Raw genomic sequence first — 19,142 nt, forward strand, 5'->3', positions numbered from 1 at the left:
TGGAAGTTGCCGGTTCGTTTCCTGAGGAGTTCATCGAGCACGTTCGTCAAAAATCCCAGTTCATTTCCTGAGGAGTTCGTCGAAGTTGCCGGTTCATTTCCTGAGGAGCTCGTCGAAGTTGTCGGTTCATTTCCCGAGGACTTCATCGGATATCTTCCTTGGAGTTGACAGTTTGTTACATCTCTCATTGATTCCGTCTCCCTAGAGAACCCTAACTAATACACCCCCATATATTTCAAATGTCTGAAATTGTATCTGCAAGGGCTTTCCCCTCCACTGGAGTATCTTCCCACATCACCAGCAATTAAATCTTTAGGAATTGAGCTGCCACCTTGTGCTAAGGAACTACCTATGCCCCCATACCACTCAGGATGACATGTTCTTTGCCCACTGGATAGTGAGTGAGTTGGTCCTGAAATCCCATCTTATTATCTGTTTTCTTGGACCGTTCCTTGCACCACTTGTCTTAGTTTAGGTTCTCTAAAAAGCAGATGCCAAGACAGGATTTGACGTGCAAGAAGAAATTTATTTGGGGAAATTTCTGAGGATAAAAGGGGAGAGAGCAGAAGGTGGGAAATCCTGAAGACAGCAACGCAGGTTTGACACCAATAAAGGAGAAGATAATGAAGGGATGGTTGGGCAGGCAGAGTCTCAGACCGCAGCACAGTTCTAAGAAAGTTTCAGCCAGGTTGATGGGTAGTCCTTGAACTAAAGTTGCATATTAGAAGAGTGCTAAGTTTTGCAGGAATGGGCCTGCATTAGTACTCCTGCTGTGCTCAGTCACTGACTAGACTGATCAATTAATATTTCTTGAGGGGTCTGCAAGAATCAAAGCTAGTTAAGCCTTCCAACATCATTAAGCTGAAAACCTTTTGGTATTTAAAATATTCTTGCCAAATGATTGAGGTAAAATATCACTTATGGGGTGAAGCAATCAAAACTAAAATATCTTTTTACACATATAACAAATTATAGCTGCTAGAGATAAATATGAATGGGTGGATTGGGGGGACATAATATTTAGGAAGAACAAAGATTGATTTGAAGTCACTTATAAAATTCTCCATGTAAGTGTATCTTCTGCCATTCACCCAGGAATATCTGACAGAAAGTGATAATATATGATGTTTGCTAACAAATACGAGTATTTTCAATATTTATTGGGCTATTAAATTTACCAAACTATTTCATTTACTTCCAGTGGAATAGCAAGGTTTTTAATCTATAGTTGGAAAAATATTATGCTTCCTTGTAATGTATTTTATACCTCTGTTTTTCATCTCGAAAGAAATTAACGGCAGCTTTCAATTAGGGTGATCATTTTCCTTTCTTTGCAAAATTGTGCAAAGAAGTAGCAAAATATCTAAGAGCTCTAGATTTCTGAATGTATGTAAACCAAAAAGTATTACTTTCAAAAAAGATGCCTGAAAGTGTATATTACTGTCTTGATGACTAATGATAAAGAGAAGCACAGAAGAAAAGGGTTGGATGATGTTCCCAAGACTATAACCACAAAAGACAACACCAAGTGCTTTGGGTGGTGGCAGTAAAAGCAGAGACCTGACAGCTGGGCAGCTACTGTGATATAAAGACAATACCTAAAAAAAAAAAGTAATTCTAAAGGCCTCATGGTATCTCTTTTAAAGAAATAAAATGAGAGATTAGCTATTGAAAAGTAAAGTAATTGAAAAGTGAGTTATTTGAGAACCAGCACTATGCCTTATTCAGCCTAGGTCCTGGCATATAGTAGATGCTCTAGAAATATTTGTTGAGTAAACAAACAAGCATTTATTGATTATTATAAACATACTAGTTACATAGAGATTAATACATGTGTGACTTGGAGAAGTAAAATGAGCAGAAATTCCAGTATTTCAGATTGCCATTCTTACCATTTAAAACTAGTCTTTTCTTTTCTTTTCTTCTATAAAAGAGACAAATTTTTTTGTGGTCACAGTCTTTTCAGGTGAAATACCAAGAGATGAGAAAGACAGTTTCTCCCTGGAGAAAGCAAGTCATTTTGGCATTGTGCCAGGTTTGGATATACAATATCCCCCAGAAAAGCCATATTCTTTAATGCAATCTTGTGGGATCAGACTGATTAGTCTGTTGATTAGAGTGGAACCTCTGATTAAATTATTTCCACGGAGGTGTGGACCCTGCCCATTCAGGGTGAGTTTTGATTAGTCCACTAGAGTCCTTTAAGAAAGCTGACAGAGAGAAGGAGCTCAGAGAAGCTGACAGACAAAACAATGAAATAGAAGCTAAGAGAGGACTCCTAGATGCTTAGGGGAAAATGCCCTGGGAGAAAGAAGCAAGGACACACAGGAACTGAGAGAGAAGAGTAAAGATAGAAGCCCAGAGACATTTTGGAGAAAGCCATTTTGAAACACAACCTGGGACCAAAGGACCAGCAGACACCAGCCATGTGCTTTCCCAGCTGACAGAGGTGTTCTGGAATCCATCGGCTTTTCTTTAGTGAAGGTATCCTCTTGTTGATGCCTTGGTTTGGACACTTCTATGGCCTTGGAACTGTAAATTTCTAACCTAATAAATCATCTTTATAAAAGCCAATCCTTTTCTAGTATTTTGCATAACAGCTGTAGCAAACTGGAACAGATTTTGGTACCAGAAGAGTGGAGTGCTGCTGAATTTGCAAATACCAAACATGTTGGAATAGTTTTTAAATGGATAAGGGGAAGATTCTGGAAGAAATGTGAGAAGCTTGACAGAAAAGGCCTAGATTGCTTCAGAGAGACTGTTGGCAGAAATATGGACTCTAAGGATACTTTGGATGAGGCCTTAAACAGAAGTGATGAATATGTCATTGCAAACTGGAGGAAAGGCAATCCTTGTTTTAAAGTGGTGGAGAATTTGGCAAAATTGAGTCCTGGTGTTGGATGGAAGGCAGAATTTGAAAGCGACAAGCTGGAATACTTAGCTGAAGAAATCTCCAAGCTAAATATGGAAAACGCAGCCTGGTGTCTCCTTACAGCTTATAGATAAAATGTAAGAGGAAAGACATAAGCTGAGAACTGAACTCTTGGGCACAAAGAAACCAGAAATTGATGGTCTGGAAAATTCTTGGATTCCAGAAAGTGAGACCCCAGAGGATAGTACGCCACATGAGGATTTAAGGAAAACTGGAACCAGTCAGCCATTTCAGTACAAGCCAGGATTGGAGATGGAGTTATCCAGAAATGATTAGCGGAAAGTCCTATTGTCTGATGGTTTTGACCCCTGTATGCTGCATGCCAAGCCAACAAATTTTTTGTGAGATCTGTATAAACAGAACCACTGCCAGTCTGGACTGGAGGGAATGGAGAAGGGACAAATTGAGAGAAGGATGACTTCAAAGGCAGAAACTTGGAAGATAAAATCTGGAGCCAAGAAATCTCAGGACAGGAGAACAGACATACCCATGCATGTGGAAAGGGTGAGTTTGCCCTGGAAGCAGTCTGTCTTGATAGTCAGGAAGCATGCTGCCACCCCAGGCCTCAGAGGGTGGAGCATATTTCCCGGAAATTGGGAAGAGTCTGGCCACCACCCAACTGGTTGGAGAGGGCAGAGCCTTTGCCCATGAGATGCAGAGTCTGGGTGGCGCCCCGATGCTTGAGGAGGGTGGGGCCAAGAAGAAGGTGGTCTCCCCAATGCGTGGATATGTGGGAACATTCACCCAGCATTTGGAGAGAGCAAGGACACTGCCTAAGCATTTGGAAAGGGTGAGACTCCCGCACACTCAAGCCCCAAGGATAAAACGTCATTCTAAAAATAACTCTCAGACTTTGAAATCTAATGAAGTTTGCCCTGCAGGTTTTAGGAATTGTTTTGGTCCCATGAACCCTATTTTCCTTCCAGTTTCTTCCTATGGCAGTGGAAATGTTCATCCTATGACTGTCCCTCCTTGGTATAGTGGCAGCAGATAACCTGTTCTGAGTTTCACAGGTCCATAGCCAGAGGAGAATTTTGCCTTAGGGCAAACCACACCTGAACTGATTTATTGATAAGACTTTCTATTGATCTATATTGTGATCGAATGAATGCAGTCCAAATTGCATTTGGAAAGAGCATATCTTTCTCGGGTCCAGGGGGTGGAATGTGCTGATTTGAAATTTTTGGACCCCAGAAGAGCCATGATCTTTCAATCCAATCTTGTTGGATGGAAACTTTTGACTAAATCTTTCCATGGAGATGTGACTCACCCAACTGTGGGTAAGACCTTTTGATTAGATTATTTCCATGGAGGTGTGGATGGGTCTTGATTATTCACAGGAGTACATAAGAGAGCTCAAGAGCCGACAAAGACATTGACACTTGGAGATGCTTGGAGATGCAGGCAGAACGATGTCTGGAGATGCTAAGCTAAGAGATGAAACCCAGACTTTGCCCCAGAGAAGCGAAGAGAGGACCCCCAGATGCTTAGAGAGAAATGCCCAGGGAGAAAGAAGCAAGGACACACAGGAACTGAGAGAGGAGTAAAGACAGAAGCCCAGAGATGTTTTGGAGAAAGCCATTTTGAAACACAACCTGGGACCAAAGGACCAGCAGATGCCAGCCACTTGTCTTCCCAGCTGACAGAGGTGTTCTGGACGCCATAGGCCTATTTCAGTGAAGGTATCCTCTTGTTGATGCCTTAGTTTGGACATTTTTATGGCTTAGGACCTGTAAATGTCTCACCTAATAAATCCCCTTTATAAAAGACAATTCATTTCTGGTATTTTGCATAATGTCAGCTGTAGCAAACCGAAAGAGGCATTAATGAAAATTCTATGTTTATCTCCTGAACAGCTTGTGTCATTTGCCCAGTTTCTGATGTAGTGGACAAGGGCAAGCCTACATACATTGCAACTATGGAGAATGGTCCTAAGCTTGCAAGCTGTATCTTAGACAAATTGACTGACATCCAATACGGAAGAGAGTAAACGGGACAATCATTTTCTCTTGAATGAAAAACACAAGATAGCATCTCTATGTTCATATTTCAGACTGTTACACTTGAATTGTGATAGATTTCTTTGGCTACTTGTTTGTAGTTGTGCAACATGTAGTCTTTGTATTAAGAGTGCATCACCAGGTTGATTGTTTCTTCATGCCAGAGAACATGAATTGCAATAATGAAATGGTATCTCATAAAAAAGAGAGAAATATTTACAAGTTAGGGAATTATAGGTACATAAAGAATCCAATTTGGGGATTAGTTCTTATTGGTTCCTTTATTTGGGCAATGCCTTCAGTCTTCCCTCAATATTCTGCCACAGTTGATTTTGCTCCCGGATCCATGTGCCTAGTGCCCCAAAATGTTTAGATACCTTTCTCAGTTTATAAGTCTAGAGCATTTGCTCATGTTTTTACTACATTCCTTTCCTTTCTGTCTTCTTTGGCTCCTTTATTATTTTTCTCAGAGGGACACCTGGTTTAACTTTTTAATGAAACAATTATTTATTGAGTATTTATGGACAAGGCATTATGCTACCTGCTGGATTTTTATGCTACGTGCTGGATTTTTATGCTATAGTAGCCCACTCTCTTGGGAGAACAAGATTTCCCTTCTGACCCACAGTCAGCTACTGGCGGCTACCCCAAATTTATGATGACATAGAGTACAAACACATTTACCCAGAGAGATTCCACATTCAAGTACATTCTGTGAGATAATTCATCACTGTATCTGATAATAGTTAAGGGCTGAATTCCTGGGTGTTCAGGAAATATTATACTCAAGTACCTATACAATAATTTCAAAAGAACTTCTGAAGAGCAAGTATAGTGATTTATGACCACTTTCCAAAAGAAAGGCCATGTTAGCTGACAAGAAATCTAAACGATACTATTCTCAGAAATATTCCCGCCAAGAGTTGCTACTTGGAATTCCTCCTCAGTTTTATTAGTGACAAACATTTGATTCGTTTTGGACCACAAAACTAAATTCCTATTGCATTCATGAAGGAAGACAGGAAATAAATGATGTAAACGATGGCAAAAAAAACCCAAAAACATTAATACCCCAATGGCATATCTCTATATTTTCCCCACCTTTGAAATGTCTTGGTGACTTGCAAACCTCATCTAGGGCCAAGTATTTTTACCTAAGGTCTTTTACAGACCTGGAAAGGTTATTAATAACTGGAAATGTATCCCTGGCATTTCCCTTTCAGTCATATACTGCTCGTTAAATGACTTCTTAACTAGCTATCTTTCTTGAACAAATAATTCCATGAGGCTGTGAAGTTACTCTTCCACTCTTAGTGAAGGGAAGCAAGCAGCACGGAAAAGAAGACACAATCAGCCAATTCTTCATGAATGAACGAAAAGCACTGAAAAATCTGAATCTCGGATCTAGAGCTCTGGTTCACCAGATCTGAAAACTGCACTGGGCGGGAAGGATCGAAGGAAGAGCTTAGTTAACCTGAAGACTTTCAGACTAAAACCTACCAACTTTTCTCAACAAACGAGCCAGATACGGGTTGACTGAAGCGAAAGCACTCGCCCACAGCGCCGGCTCAGACCGACTTCAGCGCACCCCATCTCCGCCCAAATCGAGTCCGGGAGCTATCGTCACTACACCGAGGACCAATACCTCGCCAGTCCCTGAAGAGCGGGGAATTCCGCTTAGAGCTGAGTGAGTGCGTTAACACGGAGGAAAGAGTACGCTCTGGCTGGGTTTATGCGAGACAGCGAAGAACCTATCACATCACAGTTCTGACAGCCCCCAAATCCGTACAAGCTCTCTCGGTTGCCAATCTTACGGTAGGTGTACATCCTGTAAAAAGACGCTCTCACCACATGCCTCGGATGCCCCGGCAACCACCCGCCATTTAAAACGGAAGGACGACCCTTGTTACGCCCTCTCTGGACCAACTAGGGCCTGGAGGGGAAGCAAGTTGGCCCTATCACCTCGGCGGGAACTACGATCAACCAATAGGAGGCAAGCAAAGGAGGGCGGGCTGAAAGGGTCGCGGACGCACGCGCATTTGGGAGCCGGGCCTTCGGTTCTGTGGCGGTGTGCGTGAGTTAGTGCTGGCGGAATCGTGTTGGTCTTCAGAATCCTCCGATACCCGCTGCTGCCTTCTCCTGCCCTCGTCATGTTCCTCACCCGGTCTGAGTACGACAGGTCCGTGCGGCGGGGTGAGGCCGAGTCAGGGTTATGGGTGGGCAGGCACGGGGCCCGGCCTAGGTTCTGCAGTGTCATGGGGCGCCCCAGGAACCCGCGTCAGGATATCCTTTTCCCTCCCTAGCCGCTCTCCTTGCTCCCCTGTGCTTCCAAAGCTGGGCTTGGGCGAATCATCCGCGCTTATCCTACCGCTGAGTCACTGCTGGGTCCTAACTCGGTGTGAAAGAGAGAAGCTCCGATTTGTGTGAAAAAGGCTCAGGGGCCGAGACTCCGACCTTTAACCCAGAGAAGGCCGGGGGTTATTCACCCTCACTCAGTTCATCTTTTCGTGCCGAGTATGACTGTCTTTTAAAATAACTTAAAACGTGCTGCTTGAAAAAAAAAGCAACTGGGGATTTCCTAAAGGGCTTGATAATTTCAGCTCCCCTTTCCTTCTCTGAGAATACCCTCGTTTTTCATTCCTTAGTTGGGATAGAGCAGTCCTTCTTCTGCCTGAGATGTAGTAGGGCATGCTGGGATGTATAGTTCCTGCAAAAACGCGAAGGCTGTCGCACCTGTGCCCAGATGTTTTGATGTCTGTAGTCTGATTTTATAGGAACTGGAATTTAAGCTGGTTCTCAAGAGATTTCGCTTGCTGATTCCACTTGACCTAGACTTTTGTTTTTTTATAAAATTTTAAAGCAAGTTAATTTTAGTGTGTGTTAAAGGCTAAATCTGATGTTTTTGAAAATCAAGTTACCGAGAGTATTGTGTTTATTCCGAAAAAAAGAAGAACCTTTAAGAGTTTGGGAATGTTAAAGTAGTTTTAAATTGTACATGTTTATGCTGTGGGCATTTTTGCTTTCAGTTTCTGTTTTGATCAGTTAAGTTTTCCCATAGTTTCAAAGAAAGCCATGATAGGCAGGTGTTTTGTTTGTACTAGGTGGTTTGAGAAGCTGCATTTCTTGTCAAGTATGCCGTTGATTCTGTCAAATTTTTGTCAGCTGGGACTACCACTCTTTCATCCTTTTACTGACTCATAAGATGTGCTTGAAGTTTTAAAACTGACATCTTTTCTTACTGTCCTATACAATTACTTTGTTACTCAAAATTTACCTTGAAGAGAATCGTCTTCAGGTGATAGAATTTTGAGTTAGGGTGTGTGCATGACGGAAATTTTTATCCTTGTCAGAAAACTTTTTTATGGTTATATGATCATTTACTTAATATATTCATTGACTGCTTTGTGTTATTTATTTTTGTACTTTCCCAAGAAAGCCTGTCACACCCTTTTTAAAAAATTTACTTAGCTAATATATTTGAGTGCTTGCTGTGTACAATGCACTGTTTTAAGTGCTAGTCATATAGCAGTGAACGAAACCAAGATCCTTGCCCTCATATAGGAGTGTGCCTCTTAAAGAACTGTTTATGAAAGTAGTATGGTATGAAACAAATTATTAACATCATTAGAGAAATTCAGATTAACACTATAGGAGTTCTGGTTAAATTCAATATTAGTGGATCATGGAACACTTCACAGAGGAGCTGATATTTAAACTGAATCTTGAAAAAGGATAAGATTTTAATAAAAAGAGACAGTGAGAGTAAATGTATTTTAGGCAGAGAATATGGGATGAACAAAAAAGATGCGATGGGAAAGCAAAGTACATGTTTGGAAAAAGTCCAGTCTGGTGGATACATCTGATATATGTATGGGAGTTACAGGAGATATGGGAGATATAGGATGCTGCTAGATATTGGATGGTTTTGTTTTTGGTTTTTTTTTTTAAATTAAGATCAGTTTTATTGAAATATATTCACATACCATACAGTCATCCATGGTATACAACCCACTGTTCACAGTATCATCATATAGTTATGCATTCACCACCACAATCTATCTCTGAACATTTTCCTTACATCAGAAAGAATCAGAATAAGAATAAAAAATAAAAGTAAAAAAGAACATCCAAACCATCCCCCCCATCCCACCCTATTTTTCACTTAGTTTTTGTCCTCATTTTTCTATTCATCCATCCATAGACTAGATAAAGGGGGTGTGATCCACAAAGTTTTCACAATCACACTGTGTCACTCCTTGTAATCTACATTGTTATACAGTCGTCTATAGGAGTCCAAGCTACTGGGTTGGAGTTTGATAGTTTCAGGTATTTACATCTAGCTATTCCAATACATTAAAATCTAAGAGGTGTCATCTATATAGTGCATAAGAATGTCCTCCAGAGTGACCTCTCAACTCCATTTGAAATCTCTCAGCCACTGAAACTTGATTTCGTTTCATGTTGCATCCCCCTTTTGGTCAAGAAGATATTGTCAACCCCACAATGCTGGGTCCAGATTCATCCCCGGGAGTCATATCCTGCATTGCCAGGGAGATTTACACCCCTGGCAGTCAGGTCCCACTTAGAGGGGAGGGCCATGAGTTCACCTGCCAAGGTAGCTCAGTTAGCAAGAGGGCCACATCTGAGCAACAAAGAGGTACTCAGGGGGAGACTCTTAGGCACAATTATATGCAAGTTTAGCCTCTCCTTTGCAGTAACGAGCTTCATAAGAGCAAGCCCCATGATAGAAGGCTCAGCACATCTAACCATGAGTCCTAATGTTTGTGACAACATCAGCATCAGTCCAGGTGAGGAAGTCCAGCACTTCTGCGCTCTCCCCCAGCTCCTCAGGGGGGCCCTGTGATATATTCTTATTCTCTGCCCATATTACTTTGGGATGTATCACTATTTCATTCTAACCTATACTAACCTACCGTATCTCACTGATATTGGATGGTTTTTAATACAAGAATTTGGGTTTTATTCTGATATTGGATGGTTTTTAATATAAGAATTTGGGTTTTATTCTGTAGGCAATTGTGTGCCCTTAATTTTTGTTTTAAGAAGTTACATCATCACATTGTGTTTTATGAAGATAATTGGCTGGATTAGAGTAAAGAGCGAGCCAATACCAGTTTGGAGGCTGTTACAATAGGTGAAGGGTAATGAGGGCATTGAGAATGGAAGGAAGAGAGTGAAGAGTTACTGTGGAGGAGGAATTGATAGGAATTGATATGACTTGGCATATGGTTAGATATGGCGGAGAAGGAAGAGGAATGAGTCAGCTCATTAAGAACTTTTCTACCTTGGGACACTAGGAGATTGGAGGTGCTTTAGAGTGAAAATGAAGGTGAAATGGCAGGAGATGGACCTGATTGTGCAAGGGGGGCTGAATTTTAAGGAGATACTATTTCAGATTGGAAAATTTTAACTGAAAATGCTCAGCAGGCATTTAGATTAATTCAGGAGAGGTCAAACTGGTAACAGAGATTTGGGAGTAGTTGGTGTTTGGCAAAGATAAAATGACCCAGGGAGACTATAAAGTTGAAGAGAGCCAAGAGCAGAACACTGTTAGGGAGGACACAGTAATACTTCCCTAGAGTGAAGTTCCTAAATTAGAGTGAAAATTCTACATTCACATTGTGCTTTAGAATTTAGAGTTCGTTTATACACCATACAATTCAGTACTTAATTGTCTTGTGACAGAGGCAGGACGTGTATTATTATTTTGCTTTTCGGTTCAGAGAATTAAAGCTGTAATCAGTTGTGGTATACTTGTATTTACTTAGCTAGTAAGTGGCAGAAGGAGTACTTTGTGGCAGAAGGAGAACTCAGTCCCACCTCTTCTAACTTCAGACTTTTCTCTCAGTGGTTTTTAAAATGTTCGTTAGAGACCTAAACTTCATTGTAATGACATTGGGCAAACAGGAGACCAGGATGGTGTGATTCTCCCCCCACCCCTGATTTAGCCAGCATAATTCCCAGAGATAATGTAAGTGGAGTAGTTGAGAGCTTGGTCTCTAGTCAGATTGCCTGAGATCTCATTCCAGCTCTGCCTTTTATATGCCAAATGACTGGGCAAATGAACCTCTCTTTGTGCCTCATCAACCTGAGAAAACTACTTCATAGGATTGTTTTGAGAATTAAGTGAATTAAATCATTTTATAATGGTGTAATAAATCAGTTTATAACAGTGCCAGGCATATAGTAAATGCTCAGTGTCAGGTTTCATTATGTTTTTTGTTTGTTTTTTTTTTTTAATCATCATTTTATTGAGATATATTCACATACCACGCAGTCATACAAAACAAATTGTACTTTCGATTGTTTACAGTACCATTACATAGTTGTACATTCATCACCTAAATCAATCCCTGACACCTTCATTAGCACACACACAAAAATAACAAGAATAATAATTAGAGTGAAAAAGAGCAATTGAAGTAAAAAAGAACACTGGGTACCTTTGTCTGTTTGTTTCCTTCCCCTACTTTTCTACACATCCATCCATAAACTAGACAAAGGGGAGTGTGGTCCTTATGGCTTTCCCAATCCCATTGTCACCCCTCATAAGCTACATTTTTATACAACTGTCTTCGAGATTCATGGGTTCTGGGTTGTAGTTTAATAGTTTCAGGTATCCACCACCAGCTACCCCAATTCTTTAGAACCTAAAAAAGGTTGTCTAAAGTGTGCGTAAGAGTGCCCACCAGAGTGATCTCTTGGCTCGTTTTGGAATCTCTCTGCCACTGAAGCTTATTTCATTTCCTTTCACATCCCCCTTTTGGTCAAGAAGATGTTCTCCATCCCACGATGCCGGGTCTACATTCCTCCCCGGGAGTCATATTCCACGTTGCCAGGGAGATTCACTCCCCTGGGTGTCTGATCCCACGTAGAGGGGAGGGCAGTGATTTCACCTTTCAAGTTGGCTTAGCCAGAGAGAGAGGGCCACATCTGAGCAACAAAGAGGCATTCAGGAGGAGACTCTTAGGCACAAATATAGGGAGGCCTAGCCTCTCCTTTGCAGCAACCGTCTTCCCAAGGGTAAAACTTATGGTAGAGGGCTCAACCCATCAAACCACCAGTCCCCTATGTCTGTGGTCAAGGTTTCATTATGTTTTACATATTGGGGTATGTATAAAATTTCTTTAAAAAAAAAAAAAAGAATTTATTTGATAAAACACAATTTGGAAACACTGTACTATATCATGTTGCCTGTTATAAAGTACAGACGATAAATCAAGGGTCACGACCATTTCATTTGTTAAAACGTTGTTTTAACCTTTTATTTTAAAATCCTTTCAAACTTAAAGGACAGTTACAAAAATAATATAAACCCTATCCAGAGAATAGATCCACCTATTTGCCACCATACCCATTTGCCACCTGTGCCTTATCATTATCTGTCTGTCTAGCCATCCTCGGTCTGTCTTATCGGTTCATTTTCTGAAGACTTCAGTGTAGGCTATATACGCAATGCTCCGTGAACACTTAATACTGCCATGTACATTTCCTAAGAACAAGGATATTCATTTTTGTGACCATCTTAAGTGCATTTAACAAGTTTGAAAAATTTAACATTGATATAAAGCTTATAGTCTATATTCCATTTTTTTTCTTGTGTTCCAATAATGTCTTTTTTTTTTAATCAGTGAAGTTGAGGGTTTATAGAACAACTATTCATAAGATACAGGATTCCCATACATCACCCCACAATAATGTCGTCTTGAACCATTTTCTCCTCCCTTATTAGATCCCATCCAGGAATACATATTATATTTCATTGTCATTGTTTCTTTAGTTGTTCTTTTGTTCTTTTTTTTTTTAATCATGGGAACACACATACAACATAAATTTTTCTATCTCAAACCCTCCCAAACATACCATTCAATAGGATTAATCACATTTATTGTTGCAGTACCCTTACCACCTTCCATTACTAAAACTTCCCCATCTCCCCAAACAGAAACCCTATATCCATTATGCAGTAAATCCCCATTTCCCCTGCCCTTTGCAACCTTTCTTGTTTCTGTTAGTTTGCACATTCTCCAATATATTCATTCTGGTTACCATGGAGCTTAAATTTGACATTCAAATCTATAATAATCTAGTTTGCTGTGATACCAACTTAACATCAATAGTACACATGAACTATGTTCCTATACCCCCATTCCTCCCGCTTTAACATAGTTCTTGTCACAGATTACGTATTCATATGTTATGAGTCCAAAACCACTGATTTATCTTTACATTTATGCACTTGCCTTTTAGATCCTATAGGAAGTAAAAAGTGCAGTTATAAACCAAAAATATAATAGTACCAGCATTTTATATTTACCCATGATATTACTTTTACCAGAGATCTTTATTTCTTTGTGTGGCTTTGACCTATTGTCAATTGTCCTGTCCTTTCAACCAGCAGACCTCTCTTTATCATCTCTCGTCGAGCGGTCTAATGGTGAACTTCCTCAGCTTTTGTTTATCTGGGAATGTCTTAATCTCTCCCTCATTTTTGAAAGACAGTTTTGTCAGATACAGAATTCTTGGTTGGCAGTTTTTTTCCTCTCAGCACATTAAATGCCATCCCACTGCCTTCTTGCCTCCATAGTTTCCCTTAAGAAATAGGCACTTAATCTTACTGAGGTTCCCTTGAACATGTTATGTTGCTTCTCTCTTGTGGCTTTCAGAATTTTTAATCTTTGTTATTCAAGAGTTTGAGTGCAGTGTGTTGTGGCATGGGTCTATTTGGGTTTATCCTGTTTGGAGTTCGTTGAGTGTCTTGGAATATACATGTGTGTATTCGTGTCTTTCATTAAATTTGGGGGAGTTTTCCAGAGTGCCTCTTTGTTGCTCGGATGTGGCCTTTCTCTCTTTCTCTAAGCCCATGTAGCAGGTGAACTCACTGCCCTCCCCCCTACATGGGACATGACTCCGAGGGATGGAAATCTCCCTGGCAGCATGGGGCATGGCTCCCGGGGATGAACCTGGACCCGGCATCATGGGACTGAGAGAATCTTCTTGACCAAAAGGGGGAAGAGAAATGGAGCAAAATGAAATTTCAGTGGCTGAGAGATTTCAGATGGAGTCGAGGTCACTCTGGAGGGCATTCTTTTTTTTTTTTTTTTTTTTTTTTTGTTATTAAATTCAGTTTTATTGAAATACATTCACACACCATGCAATCATCCATGGTATACAATCCACTGTCCACAGTATGATAACATAGTTATGCGTTCATCACCACAATCTATCTCTGAACATTTTCCTTACATCAGAAAAAACCAGAACAAGAATAAAAAATAAAAATGAAAAAAGAACACCCAAATCATCCCCCCATCCCACCCCATTTGTCCTTAAGTTTTTATCCCCATTCCTCCACTCATCCATACACTAGATAAAGGGGGTGTGATCCACAAGGTCTTCACAATCACACTGTCACCCCTTATAGTCTACATTATTATATAATTGTCTTCAGGAGTCCAGACTGCTGGGTTGGAGTTTGGTAGTTTCAGGTATTTACTTCTAGCTATTCCAGTGCATTAAAACCTAAGAGGTGTTATCTATATAGTGCATAAGAATGTCCACCAGAGTGACCTCTCAACTCCATTTGGAATCTCTCAGCCACTGAAACTATTTTGTCTCATTTTGCATCCTCCTTTTGGTCAAGAAGATACTCTCAGTCCCACGATGCCGGGTCCACATTCATCCCCCGGAGTCATACTCTGCGTTGCCAGGGAGATTTACACCCCTGGGAGTCGGGTCCCACGTAGCGGGGAGGGCAGCGAGTTCACCTGTCGAGATGGCTCAGTTAGAGAGAGAGAGGGCCACATCTGAGCAACAAAGAGGTACTCAGGGGGAGACTCTTAGGCACCATTACATACAACTTTAGACTCTCCTTTGTGGTAATGAGCTTCATAAGGGCAAGTCCCATGCTCAAGGGCTCAGCACATCAAACCGCCAGTCCCAATGTTTGTGACAACATCAACACCAGTCCAGGTGAGGATGTCCAACACATCCGCACCTTCCCCCAGATCCTCGGGGCTGGGGAGGGGGAGGCTGTAAATATATTTTTTATTATCTGCTGAAATTACTCTAGGATGTGTCACTATTTCACTCCAGCCTATACTAACCTACCGTATCTCACTTCCTATTCAAAGTTCCATGCAGTTGTGGTGTTTGAACAAATCGACTGTAGAGTTGTACCGTTTAGAAAATTTAGATCCTGTACCAAATAGATATCTATTCCCTTGGTCTCATATGAAATTTGAAGTTTTAAAACACAATGAGTTTCAACCTTTACCCTTTGGCCTGGCTTGTGGAGGGCATTCTTATATGCTATACAGATATCCCCTCTTTAGTTTCTAATATATTGAAATAGCTAGAAGGAAATACCTGAAACTGTTGAACTGAAACTCAGTAACCTTGATTCTTGAAGACAATTGCATAACTATGTAGCTTACATGGTGTGACTGTGATTGTGAAAACCTGGTGGCTCACACTCCCTTTATCCAGTGTATGGACAGATGAATAGAAAAATGGGGACAAAAACTAAATGAAGAATGGGGGGATGGAATGTTTTAGGTGTTCTTTCTTACTTTTATTTGTATTTCTTTTGGAATAAGGAAAATGTTCAAAAATTGATTGTGGTGATGAATGTACAACTATGTGATGATACTGTGAATAATTGATAGTACACTGTCGATGATTATAGAGTATGTGAATATATCTCAATAAAACTGTATTTTTAAAAATTGGGGGGAGTTTTGAGCCATTATTTCTTTGAATAGTCTCTCTGCCCCTTTCTCACTTTCTTCTGGGACTCCCACAATATGTATATTGGTACGCTTGATGGTGTGCCACAGGTTCCTCAGGGTTTGTTCACTTTTTTTTATTCTTTCTTCCCTCTGTTTCTCAGACTGGATGATTTCAATTATCTTATCTTCAAGTTCACTGATTCTTTCTTTTATCTTCTCTTTTGCCTGGACCATCACTTCCTGTTTCTTTGTATGTTTTATAATTTTTTGTTGAAACCTGGACATTTTGATATTTTAATGTGTTATCACTGGAATTTAGATTGTGAGGTATTTATCTGTTCTTTAAGTTGGTATCCAGTTAGTGTTATGACTGAGCTTTCCTTGAATGCCTAGAGTTAACAAGAAAAAAAAGAAAAGGAAGAAAAGAAACACCTTTCCCAATCTTTGCACATTGATCTGTGCAAGTGCTCTCCTTCAGACTTTATCCTTACATTGAATTTAGAGAATAGCTCAAGACCAAAGTGTATAGGTATCCCTGATCCTTTCTGCACATTAGTCTTGCCTTGGGCATGTGCATGTGATCATGAATGTTTCCCCCTTTCCTAGGAAAGTTTCTCCATGGTCCTGGGCACCGCACTGTATGTAGTCTCTTGCTCCAATCAGCCATGACTTGATTGCTTTCCCACAGCATTCTCTAGAGTGCTCTGTGAGCTGCTTTCTACAGGCAGGGCAAGTTCTGGGAAAGCAAGCCTGCAGAAAGCATTCTGGTTCAGTCCCTCAGGCCACCAACAGACAGATTGGGCCAGACTTATATGCTCCCACTATATGTACAAGAGTTACTCTGTTCCCTCTAGAACAAGGATGAGCAACCAGCAGTGGGAATCTTGGGATGGGAGAGAGGCCAGCAAGAGTACCAAGAAATCCTACCACTTTTAAATTGCCTTTTCTTGATTCGAAGATTGTGTAGGGAGAAGAGTCCTGAAGCTTCTCATTGTGCCACCTTGATTCAGGCAGGCCAAAGTGCCCATTGTGTACTGGAAGCTTTTATAGCTAAGACCATGATTGGTGTTGCTTCTCCACAGGAATTTTGAGCAAATTGGAACATGGAAAGGTGGGGAAGTGATTTGGAGAGAAAAGCAGTCTTGCCTGTTAATTGATACAAATAGGTATTGAGTGAATGAACTAGGTTAGGCTTAAGGAACTACATGGGATCTCAATCTATTGTTAAGATAACAGTTTTAATTCATACAAATAGAGAAATGTACCTGTGTTTAACTTAGTAAGATTTTAACATCAATGCATGTAATGGGAAGAAGGTAAAGAGAAATGTGCATTTTCTTGGGAATTGCCTGATAGTTTTAGGGCATGAAGTTACCGTAGACCTTCTAAGTTGCTTTAGGATTGAAGCAGGAGTCACCTGCTCTTATTTGATCAATTTGGGAAGACTTTCAGGGATTAGGGAAGAAGCCTGTTCTACATATGGGTTCCATTCCCTTGAGAAGCTTTTAATTTACCAAAACATAGCAAAAGTTTGTTGAAGGGCAAAGAAGAGAATAATGATAATGTGCATATCTTGTAGTTAGCCATCTGAGCTAGATGTCAAGGAACTTGAGTTCAGTACCTCTATGACTAGTTTTCCTGACAATTTTTATTTATTTATTTATTTTTTAATTATAGGGGCGTGAATACTTTTTCTCCTGAAGGAAGATTATTTCAAGTGGAATATGCCATTGAGGCTATCAAGGTATAGTAGCAAGTGGCATACTTTTTGAACTTTTGTGGCAACTTAACACTTCGCTGGCAGGACATTTGGCATAAGTGTCTTTTAGTCATTCCTTTAGACTGTTCTCTGTCTCCCTTTAGCCAATAATTTGTAACCATTTTTGTAACAATTTCAATCCTATTCTTTAACATTATTTCAAAATTATTTATGTATCCTGTAATCTTGTAACAAAATGTAGTGGTTCAAACCAGTATTCAAAAAATCAGTTAGAAAGTAAGCTGTCTGTGCCTAAAGTTAGTTATCAGGTAAGGTTTTTATTTGTTGGATTATGAGTAATCTAAATAGCTTTTCAGTTGGTGGATGTTTAAGAAGAAACCTGTCAGAAAAACTGAGAGTAGTAGGAAACATGGGTACCAAAAATCTTGAAACCTAGTGTTGCTTAAAACAAAAAGGAAAGATGTCTAGGCCCCACCCTGGAAATTCCAATTTAGATTGTCTGGGGTGAAGCCCAGTTATCAGTATTTTTAAGGATCCCCCCCACACACAGTGCTTCTGATTTTAGCCAGGGTTGAGAAGCAATGATCTAGTCTAGCCCTTTGCTCTGTGCTTGAATCTCCTCTACATCCCCATTAGCTTCTATTTGTATAATCTCTGTTTGTGTGTTCTAGTGACAGAATTTTTCCTTATAAGATGGTTCATTTTATTTGAAAAGAGTTCATATGGTTTAGAAATTTATCCTTGTATTTAATCAGAAATCCAGCTTCCTGAATTTTCCTTCAGATTTGTCCTTGGAACCACACAGGATGTTTAAACCTCTTCCATAAGACAGTTCCTCACACAACGGAAGAGAGCTATGTTCCCCTCTCAGTTACCTCTTCTAGGATGGTGTTGTGGGGGGAATGGTTATATAAGAATATGGAAAAAAAGGCAAAAGAGATTCCGGTTAGTTGACGATGTAGAAGTGAAGATGGAAGCTTTATGATAGTGGGACAGAAAACATGAGTCAGCTGCAAGTGTCTATTTCTATTTCTGATAATCTGTTATATATTGAAAATATATATTACTATGACGTATATGATTATCACAATTCTAAGCTGTAGCTTTTATATTGACTTCAGTTTAAGACAACAGTTCTGCCAACCTGTACAAGTCAAGAATAATCCTCATTTTTCCCATGGGCTTGCTTTTTAAGCTCTTTGGGACTAGTTTGCCTAGAGATAATTTGATCTTTGTAGACTTAGTTTGGGGTAGGGTAGAGATAGTGATTTTGCTCTTAGTGGATGTTACTTAACCCGTGTGAAAATTCACACCTGGTTGTTTTGCATTGGCAGCTTATGAGTGGACAATGAGAAAGCACCATGATAAATGTAAGGCTTTAGTATTATGAAAGGAGATGGCTAACAACTAAAAATGGATGACAAGAATTATCACTTGGAGATACACTATAGATGGCAACACTTCAAACTCGTAGCTCATAATTGGCTTATGTTTTTTTTGTTTAGACCTTATCCATTGATTTTTCTTTATGGAGATTGAGGATTCTAGAGTAGGTTTTGGGGGAGGAGGAGTGGGAACCTGTCATGATATCAGAATTACTGTATTATTGAGCATCTGGACATTGGTTACTATGCTAATAAGTTATATTCAAGAAATATTACATATAGTCAAATGTCTTTCAATGTTCCCTTCTTCTCTTCCCCACTTCCCTCTCCCCAGTCCCCACCAAGGTGGGAAGG

The 19,142-nt window shown here is 40.1% G+C and overlaps 1 protein-coding gene across 1 annotated transcript in view; it reads left to right on the forward strand.

Moving 5' to 3' along the window:
* The first annotated feature begins 6,960 nt into the window (after nucleotides 1-6,960).
* PSMA5 (proteasome 20S subunit alpha 5) overlaps nucleotides 6,961-19,142 on the forward strand; it is a 29,168-nt gene continuing 16,986 nt past the window's right edge. Inside the window, exons 1-2 of the mRNA XM_037826459.1 lie at nucleotides 6,961-7,111; nucleotides 17,361-17,427. Coding sequence (XP_037682387.1) covers nucleotides 7,083-7,111; nucleotides 17,361-17,427 — 96 coding nt within the window. The 5' untranslated portion in view covers nucleotides 6,961-7,082. The remainder of the gene's footprint in view (nucleotides 7,112-17,360; nucleotides 17,428-19,142) is intronic.

The sequence above is a fragment of the Choloepus didactylus genome, chromosome 2 (genome assembly GCF_015220235.1).
Source record: "Choloepus didactylus isolate mChoDid1 chromosome 2, mChoDid1.pri, whole genome shotgun sequence".
Taxonomy (NCBI): Eukaryota; Metazoa; Chordata; class Mammalia; order Pilosa; family Megalonychidae; genus Choloepus; species Choloepus didactylus.